Source organism: Equus przewalskii, chromosome 3 (genome assembly GCF_037783145.1).
Source record: "Equus przewalskii isolate Varuska chromosome 3, EquPr2, whole genome shotgun sequence".
Taxonomy (NCBI): Eukaryota; Metazoa; Chordata; class Mammalia; order Perissodactyla; family Equidae; genus Equus; species Equus przewalskii.
Window position 1 is genome coordinate 22302109 of NC_091833.1, and position 14342 is coordinate 22316450.

The 14342-nt window shown below is 51.6% G+C and overlaps 1 protein-coding gene across 1 annotated transcript in view; it reads right to left on the reverse strand.

The window, feature by feature from the left end:
• Nucleotides 1-13893, reverse strand: part of CALB2 (calbindin 2) — a 29420-nt gene extending 15527 nt beyond the window's left edge. Inside the window, exons 1-2 of the mRNA XM_008521357.2 lie at nucleotides 13676-13893; nucleotides 1416-1492 (exon numbers count right to left, since the gene is read on the reverse strand). Of these exons, the coding sequence (XP_008519579.2) occupies nucleotides 1416-1492; nucleotides 13676-13769 (171 nt within the window). The 5' untranslated portion in view covers nucleotides 13770-13893. The remainder of the gene's footprint in view (nucleotides 1-1415; nucleotides 1493-13675) is intronic.
• Between the last annotated feature and the right edge of the window lie 449 nt (nucleotides 13894-14342).

The following is a 14342-nucleotide window of genomic DNA, read 5'->3' on the forward strand; positions in this document are numbered from 1 at the left end:
ATATTCTTTCCATTATATAACAGCTGCTCTGAGAACCAGTCGGGGATGATGTCAGTAGAGACGGTTGTTGACAGACTTGAAAATCACCCCTGATGCTATCTGAGGAAGGGAATGACTAAGAGAAGGATTTCAGATTTGAAGCACTTCATAAAAACACATTCTTCCACCTACCGCATGATCCCAGAATCAGTTGTGAAGCCTGTGTTTTCTGTGATCCAGGCTTCATTACCCTAGTAATGAGAGGTGATGGGGGAACTGTTGATAAACAAAGCCATGAATCACCTCCATCGCTTAAGACCATTGCCTGGACATCCTCCTCACTGGGGCACTCTGCCGAGCTCTGAACCAGGAGCTGGCCAGAGGATCTGTGACTCATCTTCCCAACCGCTCCATGAAGACTTGCTAATAAGAAGTGGATTGGCCAATAGACACACAGGAGGGGAGAGTAGAGAGACCCCCAAATGGCCCGGGAGAGGTGGGGGGAGGGAGCGGGTCTGACTCTGTATATTCGAGAACCAGACATGGAATCATATCAGGCTACCTCCTACCACCTTAGCATTTCAGTGTTTCAGACGCTCTTCCAAAAGGCTTTAGTGAATTCAGTGGTCCCAAGCTGGCACCAGGGCAAACAACGTCCATGCCGTTAAGGAGCTGGGACATGATCTGGAGTCACTTCAAGCAGGTTAAGAAGGGCAGTCTGACACCTCCACACATAAGGCCAGCCAGCACCACCCGGTTCAGATACTGGTTTGGAGCAATCCTCCATTTTCCTTTAGGTCCTTCCTGAGGATTCCAGCCTTTGTTGGTCTAGAACAGTGGTTCTCTATTGGGGATGATTCTGTAGCCCCCACAGGGGACATGTGGCAATGTCTGGAGACATTTTTGATTGTCACAACTTGGAGGGGTGCTGCTGGCATCTCACGGGTAGAGGCCAGAGATGCTGCTAATCACCCTACAATGCACAGGACAGTTCCCCGCAACAAAGAATTATCCAGGCCCAAATGTCAACAGTTCTGAGGCTAAGAAACTCTGGTCCAGAATAAAGTCACTTGAAACCCCCTAGGCACCCAGTGTTGAGTCACGACCCCTTGGAGCATCTAAGATAGGCTGTGGACTCTTCCCTAGGAAAAAATACTTTTTATACACACATCCACAGACACAAAGCTTTGCAGTTTTGGGGGGTTCATCAATCCCTGGTGTCTGTTCATGAACACCCACCCAAGCACCCAAAGATATCGAGGTCAGGGACTCTTTTTCAATTTTTAAAAATCCTTACAAATAAAAGAAAAACCAAGTGTCAAGACCGGAGATGTCAGGCCCACTGATGGGTTGTATAACCTGGGATAGACAATGCTCAAAGTTATGGTCAGGATGACAGAAAATCCCAAATAATTGGGAGAGAGGTCCAGGCTTACCATGCCAGAGCCTTTTCTTGCCTTCTCCAGCTCTTGGAAAAAGTTTTCTAGCTCTTTACCTTCAATATACCCATTTCCTGCAAAGATAGCAAAGAAAAAAAAGTAATTAACCTCAGAGCTAAATAGTAAGATGGATGGTGGGGGGCAGGGAGTCAGGCGCTCCATGGAGAACACCTTCTCCTCACTGGTCAACAAGCAGGTGTCAGGGCCAGCCCTGGACTGTTAGGGATGTAGGTCCTGCCCTCAGGGCATTTGCAACTGTAGAGATCCGAGGTCAATAACGGTGTGTCTTTGGGGTATACATGTGGTAGTCAGAGAACACTGGCAGGGACCAGCATCTGGGCCATGCTGGCAGAGGTGGGCAGGAGCTGGGAGCTGTCCTTCGCCAGCTGGGCGAGCAGTGGGAGCTGGGGATCTGACAGGGGACAACAGGTCATCAGCATCAAGGCTTGTCAGCAGGTGGCAGACCCTGGTCAACAGGTGAATGGGGTCAGAGGCAGAACTTGGGGGTCTGGCGTAGGAGGGTGCACTGAGTTGAAGAATGTCCCCCCAAAATCCACGTTCACCTAGAACCTCAGAATGTGACCTTATTTGGAAATAGGGTCTTTGCAGATGTAATTAGTTAAGATGAGGTCACACTAGATTAGGGTGGGCCCTAAATCCAACGACTGGTGTCCTTATAAGAAGGCCATGTGAAGACACAGAGAGATACACAGGGAAGAAGGCCATGTGAAGACAGAGGCAGAGATTGGAGTGACGCATCTCCAAGCTAAGGAGCGCCATGGATTGCTGGCAACCACTAGGAGCCAGGACGAAGACACGGAACACGTTGCCCCTCAGAGCCTGGAACCAATCCTGCCGACACCTTGGCCTTCCGGCCTCCAGAACTGTGAGAGAATAAATTTCTGTTGTTTTAAGCCCACCCAGTATCTGGTAGTTTGTCACGGCAGCTCCAAGAAACTGACACGGAAGGGAGGGGTGGAAAGAGGAGGGCAGGGCATCTATCCCACGGGTGGGGCACCCGAGAGAGTGGGTCACAGGGACGAAGCACAGGGGAGGCAACCCACGACACGGTAACGAAGGCGGGACTCTGAGGTCGGTGGAGGCAGACAAACCCTGGTTCTGCTGCAGTCACCCACTGAACGACTTTGGGAAAGTTATTTAACCCGTCTCATCTGCAAAATGGGTTACTTTAATTAAACGGGGATTTTGTACGTAAAACCCAGCCCATTACAAGTGCACCGTAAATGTTGCTATAATTTGAGTTCAATTCAACAAACCTGCCTCTAAGATGGGAATGAACCTGGGTGAAAAGTGCAGTTATAGGACCAGAGCCCAAAGGCAATGCCAAACTTGCAAGATAACATGAAAAGTGAGAGGTCCTTGAGGTTCTCAACCCTTGAACCCAGCTGGCCTAGAGACCAGGCTGAACTGAGTCCACCGCGACAGTCACTGGTCTCTGCTGTGGCGGGAGGAGGCATTTGTGGGGGGGAGGTCAGACAGGCCTCAGGCAAGGCTCCCCACACTGCGGCAAACCAGACCATCCTGGGATCTTTAAAAAATATGGATGTCTGGCTCCCACGCCCAGACATTCTGACGTAATTGGTTTGGGGTGTGAACTAAGCATCGTGATTTATTTTTAAAGCTCCCCAGGTGATTTCCATGTACAAGCAGGGTTTGGAAACCACTGGCCTAAAGTGAGGTTCTAAATCTGATCTAAAGCATTGAGCAAGGTTCCTACAGACAACCTTCAACTTGAACAGGAAGGGGAGACCGTGGCTTGCTTCGAGGGCAAACGGAATTACAAACTAAACAAAGAAAATAAAAAAGAAGTATTTACCCTGGCCCTGGGGGGCTGAGGGGGTGTGAGGGCAGGGTATGTGTGAGTCCCAGCCTCTCCCCCTAAGAATTTAGATTCCGAATAAATAACCTTAGAGGTGCCCTCTCGTGGAGAAGATGCCACAATAAATACTGTATGAAGAGAATCACTTGAGATAAATTACTAGGTATTCTCGTCTGCAAGCAAAAGATGTGCTTGTAATAGGGGCAAGACTTGAGATCTTTTTTTTGGCCCTAAGCTAGAGTGGTCAAATTTCTCCTAGGATGTTCTGCAAAGCTTCTTGGGAGAGTTGGAGTTTCACAGTGTGTGCCTAAGGGCTTGCAAGGCTAGGTGGAGTTGGCGGGTGCTGGTGGGAAGAGGTTTCCAGGCCAAAAGGCAGTCATGTAGTTGATCTTGCCCCCTAGCTGAAGAAACGAGTGATTTTTCTCTCCCTGGTCACTCCTTGCGGTATCTGGCTATTCTGCCATTTCTTAGGCAGGAGGCTGAGCTCAGCTCTGGGCCCAGGTGCAGCTTCCGGAAGCCCGAGGCTGGGGTTGGAGCGGGGACTTGGAGCTCGTACTGTGAGCACGCATTGGGATTCCATGAAGCGGAGGCTCAGAGGTGGGCCCCGAGCCAGGCCTGGGCTGACACGTGATGAGTGCGTGTGTGTCTGTTTCGTGACTGTATCAGGAGGTGGCTGCAATGAACTTGGGCGGCCAGCCCGACAGCGCAGCAGGATGTGTTTCAAAGAACAGCTGCCACTCAGCTCTGAAGACAGTCCCCCCTAACCATCACTGTTGGGCCTGCTTTGCACGGGGCTGCCCTGCCATTTCTTCTCCAGCTCCTTCACTGCAGTGCAGGGTGTCGGCAGATTACTGGCCCTTCTTGTCGGGGCAGCAACACCTGGTTCTTCCCCTGCCTTTATCACACTCACGGATTCGCTCTGGGATGTCACCTGTCTGAACTTCAGTTTCTTCGCCTATAAAATGGGGATAATGATAATGTCTTCTTCATACAGCTGCAGTGAAGATTAAATGCAGCGATGATAACACACATAAAGCGCTGGCCCGTAGTGAGCCTCAAAAATGCCAGCGGTCATTACCACCACGGTGGGTGTTTCTGCCTGCTGCCCACACCAGGGAACATGTTGGCCTTGGGCTGCTTGCTTCAGGCTGGGATGGTTTGGAGATGCAGAGGGAGGGCAAAGCAGGCAAGGCCAGCATGGAGCCAAGCCCCATCGAGCAATCTGAACCAAAAGAGGAAAAGTAGAAAAGGGCAGACCTATGGGACCCACCTTTTCCTCGGGATTTCTCTGAAACTTACAAAGAATAAATGTATTTATTTTTACTTCACCTTGTTCTAGAAAGGTTCAAGGTGGTTTAACAACCTCAAGAACCAGACGATCAGCCAATGCCTTGCCCAGCAGGAAAGTGTGGATACTTCCAAACATCAATACCTCCTCACAAATATAACACTTTTAATTTTTCAAAGCACTTTCACCTTCTTTCTTTTCTTTGGCAGATAATTTGAGGCCTCACTATGTGTAAGGCCCCATGTGGGTTGCCGTGGGAGATATGACGATGCATAAGAGCTAGCTCCTGTCCTCCAAGTGGTCACAATCCTTTCAGACACACAGGATCACAACATTGCACAGTAGAATTCTCTCCTTGTGACAGAAGAAACTGAGGCACAGAGAAGGTAAGCAACTTGCTCAGGATCACACAGCGAGGCAGGACCAGAACTGGGGAGTCCTAATTCCTGATCTAGGCTCCATTCATTCACTCAGCATTTACTGAGCATCTGCTTTGTGCTGGCTGGGTGCTAGGCAGTGGCGTGTCCTCGAGCCTGCCATGCTAGGAATTCCAACACCACCTCCCTCTCTGTCCCCTGCCCCAACAAAGGGACAGACAAGTGGTTCAATTTGACAAGTCTTTATTTTTTTAACTGAACAACAGTTCAACTTTGTACCTGGAGCTGAGGGAGCAATAGCCAAGTCCTAGACGTGAGCCTGTTCCTCAAGAGCATTCGATGGTCTCCTGGGGTGAGGCAGCCAGACAAGAATGGCTGAAACCAACCAGCTGAAGGCAGAGGGTCAGGAGCAAAGATCAGGTAGGCAGGCAGGGGCTACGGGGCCCAGAAGGGGCATCCTCCATCACTGGGGGAAAGGCCTTGGCTACTTGGTTTCCCTCTGAGCTACTCCCCATCCATCACCCAGGATGCATCTATTGTCCCTGGCTGGGGTAGAGGACAGGTTGGCTGACATCCTTTGAGGGAGGACTTCAGCATGGACAGAGCTGTTTCCATGACCCTCATACAGGGAGGTGGGGTGACTGGCCGCCAAGCAAATCTCACGTGGATGAGCATCAGTGAAGATGTGGTTACCATGGCAACCATCACTCCTTACCTCCTTATCAAACCACACCCAGTGAACATTAGGGAGAGGGGGCTGGGTGGGAGCCAAGGACCCTGCATCCTTCCTTATTCTCTCTCACTGCCATTCTTCACCACCACTGTGCCTTGCTCTCCCCAAATTTAAAGTGAGACAACACTTCTTTACAATTAAACTGATCACAGACACTTGGAAAGCCTTGACCAAAAGATGCTCTGCCCCACAGTTGTAAGGGGCCCTGAGATTTGTGTGCACAGATTTTCTAAAAGTTGACCAGGTAAGAGGAACCTGAGTAAGAGGTATAATTCTACCACCAGCTCTGTGACTGTCCATGCGACGTTGAACAAGTCAATCTCTCTGAACCTCAATTTCTTTATCTCTAAAATGAGTATAACTGTTTATGCCCTTTCTACTTCATAGAGCCATTGTGACAGCCGTACCTAGTAATGCTGCAAAAGCGTTCTGGAAAATGTAAAATCTCACATAAATGGAAAGCATCATTTTTATACTCTGTGCTCCTAAGGTCTTCTGAACAATTCCATAGGTGAAAACCCTTCGGCCCAGAGTTCCAGCAGGACTGCTATCTTTGGAGCACCAGTTCGCAGCCCAGGCTGCGTATTAGGGTCACCTGGGGAGCTTTTAAAACAACACCACTGCTTGGGCCTCACCCTCAGCACTTTTGATTTAATTGACAGGGCGGGGAATTCTTGTGGGCATATTTTCAAAGCTCTCCAGGGGATTCTAACGTACAGTCAGCGATAAGAACATCTTTAGAGCAGCATGTCTTCAATTTTAAGGTGGGCAGCAATTACCTGGGGAGCTTATTAAATGGAGGTTCTAATTTAGTCAGTCTGTGAACGTGGGCCTGCTGTTCAAAGTGTGGTCTGTGGAACAGTAGCGTTGGAATCACCCGGGAGCTTGTAGAAATGCAGCATCCCAGGCCCCAGCCCACACCTGCTGAACCAGAATCTGCATTTTAACAATGTAGGAACATAGACATTTGAGAACCACTCCTTTAGAATGTTCTCTAGTGGAGAAACTCTTAGGGGCTCAGATCCAAAGGTGTGAAGAAAGGGACGAAGGAGGAAAGGATTTAGAAAGTCTAAAATTAACACCCAATCCTATGGATTACAAATCTTCGTCTATTTCCTATTTTTTGTCAATGGTTGCCAGGGGTGGGGGTTGGGGGAGAAAGGAGCACAGGGTATGTTTAGGGTGGGGGAACTATTCTGTATGCTACTGTAATGATGGAGATATGACACTATGCATTTGTTAAAACCACGGAACTGTGCTACACCAAGAGTGAACCCGGGGGCCGGCCCGGTGGCGCAGGGGTTAAGTTTGCACGTTCTGCTTCTCGGCGGCCCAGGGTTTGCCGGTTCAGATCCCAGGTGCGGACATGGCACCGCTTGGCAAAAGCCATGCTGTGGTAGGCGTCCCACGTATAAAGTAGAGGAAGATGGGCATGGATGTTAGCTCAGGGCCAGTCTTCCTCAGCAAAAAGAGGAGGATTGGCAGTAGTTAGCTCAGGGCTAATCTTCCTCAAAAAAAAAAAAGAGTGAACCCCAATGCCAATTATGAACTTTAGTTAATAAGAATGTATCACCACTGGTTCGTCAGTTGTAACAAATGCACCACACTCACACCAGATGCTAATAATAGGGGAAGCTGAGTGAGGGAGAGGGGTATATGGGAACACACTTCTGCTCAATTTTCTGTAAACCTAAAACCATTCTGAAAAAGTCTATTAGATTTAAAAAAAAAAAAGTTGATTAAAAATAAAAGCCAGAAATGGCTCAAAGATACTTATCTTTGAAGCTAGCAAGGTTAGCATCTTCTTCTTAGAAACCACACGGCTTTGGCTTTCCATTCCAGGTTGAGGTGGGGGGCTGGCGTGAGCCCTGAGATGGTAGATCTGGGTCTCATCTTAACAAGTGACAGCCCCTCTAAAGACTAGAGGAGCCTAGACCAGCACTGCTCAAAGCGTGGTCTGAAGCAGCAGCTGCAGCGCCCGGGAGGCTGCTGGAAATGCCAATCCCCCAGCCGCACACTAGTCCTACTGAATCAGAGTCTTTGGGAGTGAGGCCAGAAAGCTGTGTTTGTTTGTTTGTTTTTTAAACTATTTTATTGTGGTCCTATTGACCTATAACGTTGTGTAAATTTCAGGTGTAAGTGTTAGCGAGAATCCAGGAGCGGAGTGACGCAGGTTCAGACTTCCTTTAAGGTGCACAAGAAAGTGTTCGTGAGGCCAGGTCACCTGGCTGTCTGTCCGGAGTTCCAGTTTATGGCAAAGCAAACAGCGCTCTACCCTCTAGTCTGAGCACCCTCTGGGAAAGTCAAATGCCACCCTTTAAGGCAGGAAATTGGCATCTTCAGGCTCTGCCCCAAGGTTAATATTACTTTGCATGGTGCACACCATTTACCAAGAGCTTTCCATTCCCCGCCCCATCCGGTGTTCAGTACTCTGCCAGACGGACACTCTCCACCCCGTGTTAGAGAGGAGTTCAAGGGGGAAGGACATACAGTCACTCAGCTAACAGAGGGCCTGGACTAGCCTGATTTCCTGCTATTCATCCCTGGGACAACCTCTGTTCATATCTGTCTTTGTCTTGGTTTCTCTCTTTGTCAGTCATACCCATATGCACACACACATACATACACACACATGCACATGCACACACTTCTCCCAGTGGTTCCTGGGGAGGAAAAACCCAGTGCAAACAGCCACTGGATGAGTGTGCATTCACGACTTTTAATCTGTGTTTCTAGGTTGTGCTGCTTCTGGAACAGTGGCTCTGGAGCTGGGCTGGGTCCCCTGAACCTGTGGACAGCTGGCAGCCCGATGCTGGGCCGATTCCCAGGCGTGGGGGAGGCCAGAAGGATGGGGCAGATTGGGCGAGAGAGGAGGGGAGACAGCAGAGAGCCAAAGAGGAGGGGGAGAGGGCGGGGGCCAGAGGCCGCAGATGGGACTGGCTGGGCAAAGGCGGGTGCATGATGCAACTGGCCAGGAGGGCGGCCAGAGCCAGCACGGGAGAGGCGCTGTGTTGGAGAGCCTCACGTCTGCTCTATTAATGCCAACTCCCTGGGTACTGGAGGCGATTTCCCCGAGGGTCTCCTGAGCCCTGGAAACCCTCCCTAGGGGCTCAGCTAGTGAAACCCCTGAAGTCTGGAGGGGATAAACAAGGCCAGCAGGGCAGGGATGTGCCATCGCGGGGCGGGTGGCTGCCCGGGCGAGGCAGGCTGAAGGGCTTGTTTGCGAAAACACGTCCCCGTGGCACCTCCCCGGGGGAACCCAGCTCTCCTCAGACATAGCTGCCTCCACTGGCTGGCGCAATCTCCCTCCAGGAGGCAGGGCGCTGGGGCATGAGATCCGCACAGAGGGTGCCCAGCGCAGGGCTGGCACATTGTGGACACTCCACGCCAAAGGCGCGGGCAGCGAAACAAGTGGGGATTTGGGGGGTGAAAGCAGAGGCTGGGTAGAGCAACTCAGTCCTAGGAGGCTGCTCCTAAAGTCCCCCAAATCCTGACATCATGCCCAAATGAGAAAGATCTCACAGAGATGCAGCGTCAGGGTTGAAAGACATCCTCCCTCAGACAACTCCGACCTTGACTCCCCGGACCAGACCCGCCACCGCCCCGCCTTGAATGCGCCAAGAAGCAATCATTTTTATAAACCCTGTAATTAGCTTATGAATAGCACAGTTATATTGCATGGTAAACACTGCAGTATTTGTGTAAATACTTAATATATACCAGATATTTTGTAACCCTGTTTGGGTATGTCTTCCTCCTGGTATCCCGAGAGCCTTCATTTAGTGTCCCAGGGCAAGCCGCCCAGGCCTCTCCGCACCTCTGAGAGGCGCTGTCGCTTAGCTCTCCTCTTCCTCCCCACACCAGGGACAGAAGCCAGCACTGGGAGAGCCTGCCTGGGCTCTGTGTCCGCCGTGCCGGGTGAGTTTGGAGGACACTTCTGTTACTACCATCAGGTGTAGGATGACAGAGGAGGGAAGGCAGGGCAGGGCCTTCCTCAGCTCTTTGTGGTCCTGTCACTAATTTGCAAAGTCCTGGGGGCCCACACAGATGAGGAACAAGGCTCAGTCCCTGGGAGAGGCTCTCCGCATCCCCAAGACCATCTGGAGGCAGACACACACCCAGAAGAGTCTAGGCACATTCCCACACCTGCAGCTAGGTAGATAGATAGATATATATGTCTCTTTTGGGAAGAGGGGGAGGTATCCATAAAATTATTTTCTTTTTATATCTTCATTGTCTTGCTGATTACATAAGAAAAACACATGCTCTTGTAAAATTTTCAAACACTGTAGAAATTAACTTAGAAAGTAAAAGAAAACGTCTTTGAATTTTACTTAATCCACTCGGCAGAGAGAACCACTGTTATTATGTTATATTCTACCATTTTCCAGCATACATGCTTCATTAATAATAAAAATGGGCCCACACTATAATAGTGTTCTGTACAACTTTCTTAAATCCTGATAATACATTTTTGACGTTTTCCCATGTCAGTACAAAAGCTCCACCCTGTTCTCCTTGGTTGCATAGTATCCTACTGTAAAGATGAGCACAATTTATTTTTCTGTTCCCTAGCGAGGCACATCTTTTCCCCAAATTTTCAGTATTCCAAAGAACTTGGTATAGACCCCTCGGTCATACAACCTTTTGCACATGTATGAGTATATCTACGTAGGATGGATTCTTGCAGTGAGTGGATTCCCTGCTTGGTCCCTCGAACATTCGCTGGCTCTGGGAGAGACCCATCTTACCCCTACACTGTCAGTTGCTTCCAAAGGGCTGGCCGAGGCTAGGGTGTTTCTCTTCTGAGCCACAGCTCGGTCCTCACGGCCCTCCTACTGGTTGTCAGCAGAAGAGGAGCTGGTGGCCCATGTGGTCAGAACCCCACGGAGAGGCCAGAGGGAGCTCTGAGCTGGGCATTCCCTCAGCTGCCTGGGTTTTGCACAGTGAGATAGTTCCTGACAAAAAAGGGACTAGGGAACAATAGGACAGTGGACTCAGACATGGAAGGCCTTGTGAGGGTCACTCAGAACATGGAGGGAAGAGCCCAGCCCCTGCCCGGCTCACAGGGTGGGCTGGGCTGCCTCCTCCCCACCTCTGCCTTTGAGGCATGACATTGGAACCCTCCCAAACGCACCACCCTTGGCTGACCACTGGGGAAGAGTCAGGGGTGGTACTGGGGACTAGGAGACAGGATTTGGGGTCCTCCACCTTCCCACTTTGCTGTGTGATCTTGTGAAAAGAACTTTGCCTCTCTGAGTTCCAATTTCTCCCTCTCCAAACACCTGCTCCTTCCTTTCTCCACTGCAAGGCTACTAATAATTTTGAAAATAACCTAACTCTTCAGACACAGACACCAAGAGGACCACTCTTCCTCTCAGTTAAGAAATGGGCTGAGTTAGGGTCAGAGCCCCCGCCCCCATCCCTACTCTCCTCCAGACCCAGCTTCTCCTATGATCTCCTGGTCTCTGTTTATTACAGGAGTCCAGGAGGGGTGGGGCGGCGGCTCCTTCTCCCTGGTGGCTGTGACTCTGGGCTCCAGCGAGCTCACTCCAGGGACGCAGTGGGCTGCAAAGGGGAGTCCTCCCAAGGCTCCTTAAGTTTGCAAGTGGTAGGGGCACTGTTAGAGTTGGGAAGAAACCCAGATGAAAACAGAAGCACCAGTTAGTTAGAAGGAGACCCAGATAGGGCAGAGAGTGCCTCAGGGGAGAGATGGTGAGCTCCCGGCAGCCTTTGGGGGTTTGGGAGGGGAAGGGTGGGGAAGGTACAGAGCAAGGCGCCCAAAGCCTAATTCTGGGTCCCTTCATGGAATTCCAATTCAGTTGTATCCTCATTCTCCTATATCATCCCTGTGTCATCTCTGGCATTTTAATCTTCTTGCTTTCCTTCTCTGTTAGGTCCATGTTCCCTCCTTGGGATTTCCCAGAGGCTGTGACCAGAGAGGGCAATGGGATGCCTGGTGGACAAGGAAGCAAGAAGCACATATTTAGCTCCCCTTTCACATCGGAGCAGGAAGGAGCCAGAGGTGCAAAGGCTTTGGGTGTCTTTAAAGACTCTTAGGTTTAGTTCTAGCCTAGCTCTGCTCTAGCCCCGCCAAGGACTCCTTTCTGGGATTAAAGGGACTGCCCATCACCTCTGAGCCGGGTTGGGGGCTCTTCTGCGGGGAGTGGAGGGAAAGCAGGTGCCAGAAACCAGAGAGGGGCAACAGGTGCTGGCTAGTGACTGGCCCCACCGCTACCTTGCTACACAACCTCGGAGAAGTCACTCCTGGTGTCTGTTTCTCCATCTGCCCAAGGAGAGTCAGGATCTGCCCAGCAGCCTCACAGTGCAGGACTCAAGGTGTGACTGTGTTTTGAAAAGTACAAAGTCTCAGATAAATGTGAGGATTTGCATGATTATCGAGAGTGCTATTGGTTGTCCCCATGAGAACAGGGGGAAAGTAGAACTGAGTCCTGTTTACAGCTGACTCATCTGGCAGGAGGCCGGTGGTATAACCTTGGCCACTTGGTAACTTTCCTTGAATCACGCAAGTCTCTGGTGCAGATAAACTGGCAGGAGCATCCTTGGGGAATATGCATGTCATCTGGAATACTAAGAGCTGCAATCTTCTTCAGCCCTTTTCCCCAAGGGAGTTTTACGGCATGAGCCAGGATTGGAAATACAACCCCTCCTTAGCCCCATTTTACAGATTCAACAATCTACCCACCTCCTTCATTAATTCACAGGCAGGTCACGGTCCTAATTCAGGTGTCACATGCCCAGTCCTCTGCACGCCCCCTCCCCCCCCCCCCCAGCTTTCTCAGTTGGTTCCAAGGGAACAAAACTTCACTCATTAGTGTCCCCAGACATTAACCCCTGCCTCCCCAAGCACTCTGCTTGGCCACCTTTCTCGGCCACCCTAGCGAAGTGAGGACGGGAGAAGGTCAGAAGAGAGTGAGCCCCACCTGATCCTCCCTCTGGTTCCCATCCCCCTCACTCTCCATCCCAGGAGAAACACCCTGAGCCAACACCCCGCCAACAGTCTGAGACACCAGAACATTCTCGATGCCCACCCCGGCCAGGACCTCAGAGAGGGAAATCAGATCACTTCATTTGTTTTGGAGTGGTGGAGAAAAAAGTCTCCAGCTCTGTCAGAAGCCTCTAAAGGGGGCTCTCTCTTTATGCCTGTGTCAGACCATCACAGACTCTTGGAATCCTTGCTCTGGGAGCCAACTCCAAAGGCCATTCAGTCTAGCCCTCGATTTTTGAGTGAGTCAATGTCAAGACCACACAGAGCAGAGGGTTGGTCACTGAGGCATTTAAGATCGTGCCTCCTCCCACCCAGAGATGGAGTCACCCAAGCACCTAGGATGATCACCATGAGGGAATCTGTCAGGCTGGTACCCCAATCTAGTCCCCACCATACCTGCTGCTGCTGTGGGTGGGACCCGCATGCCCACAGGGGATGGAAAATGGGCAAAGGAAGCCCAAGCAGGGGTGTGCAGGGCCCTGATGCCACTCTCCACCCCTACTCCCAGCAAACAGGTCTGGGGAGGCCAAGGATTTCCTGACAAGATCCCCCAGCTTTCCCCAGGCCCCAGCACAGTGGCAGCAGCTAACCTGGTATTCAACAGAAGGGGAACCTGACGAAAGAAAGGAGTGGGTTTTTGAGACCTGTGGCTGCAGCAGCTGAAGGCAGGATATTACCTTGAAGAGAAAGGCGGGGCAGGTAAGATGGCAGGGGGAATCATGAGCCTTGCCGGCTCAGGCCTCCTCTCTGGGAAAGCTCCAACTTGCCCAGAATGAGGCTGCAAAAGCCAGTGGGCTCTCTGTCGTCTATGTCAGGGAAGAAAAGTTACTGACAGTTGTCACCAGCGCAGCAGGACGTCTCCCAAACTCGAGATCCCGACCTCAGCAGGCTTTGTGGCCAACACACCCCCTGGGGCAAACGTACGCCTACCAGCATCAGCAATGTGCCCTTCCCCTCGGCCGCAGGTCCCCTGGGGGCGAATGGGTACAGAAGTTGGGAGCTTTACTGACCGTCTGCGTCAAAGTGCTTCCAGATTTCCAGGAACTGGGACGCCGTCAGCTCGGCCAGGTGCAGGTAAGGGGGCTGCTGCTGCGGGCCAGCCATGGCGAGCCGCTCAGAGACCTCAGGCGGCACAGTGCTGTCCCCGTGCGCCGGCTCCGCTCGCGCACTCGGCCAGGTCCTGCGCGCCACGCTGCCTTTATATACAGTCCGGAGGCTGCGCCCGCGACCGGCCGCCGGCAGGGGGCGCGCGCGCCCAGGGAATCGGCCCGGGGGGCGGTGGGGCGGCGGCTGAGCAGCCGGGGGGCGCGGGGGGCGCTGGGGGCGCAGGGGGCGCGCGCATCCCCGCCGGGCCAGGGAAACGCGCTTTTCGGCACCAAGGGGAGGCTGGCTGCCCTGGCCTTTCTGACTGCCTTGAGCACCGCGTATTATTGCCAGCAGCTGCACTAATAACAGTAGTAACAAGCAACACCACCAATCGTAATAATAACGTTTGACAAGTATTGAGCGGCTGGACTTCGCGGTTCACTGGGTCTCTCTCGTGCCTCCTCTCGTCTCTGACCCTTCTACCGCAAGAAGAACAGGGACTGCTTTTCCGATGAGGGGACTTGAGACTTCAAATGACTACAGGACTTGCCCGGCAAATAAGGGGCTGTGCTAGAATTTGAACCCAACTCT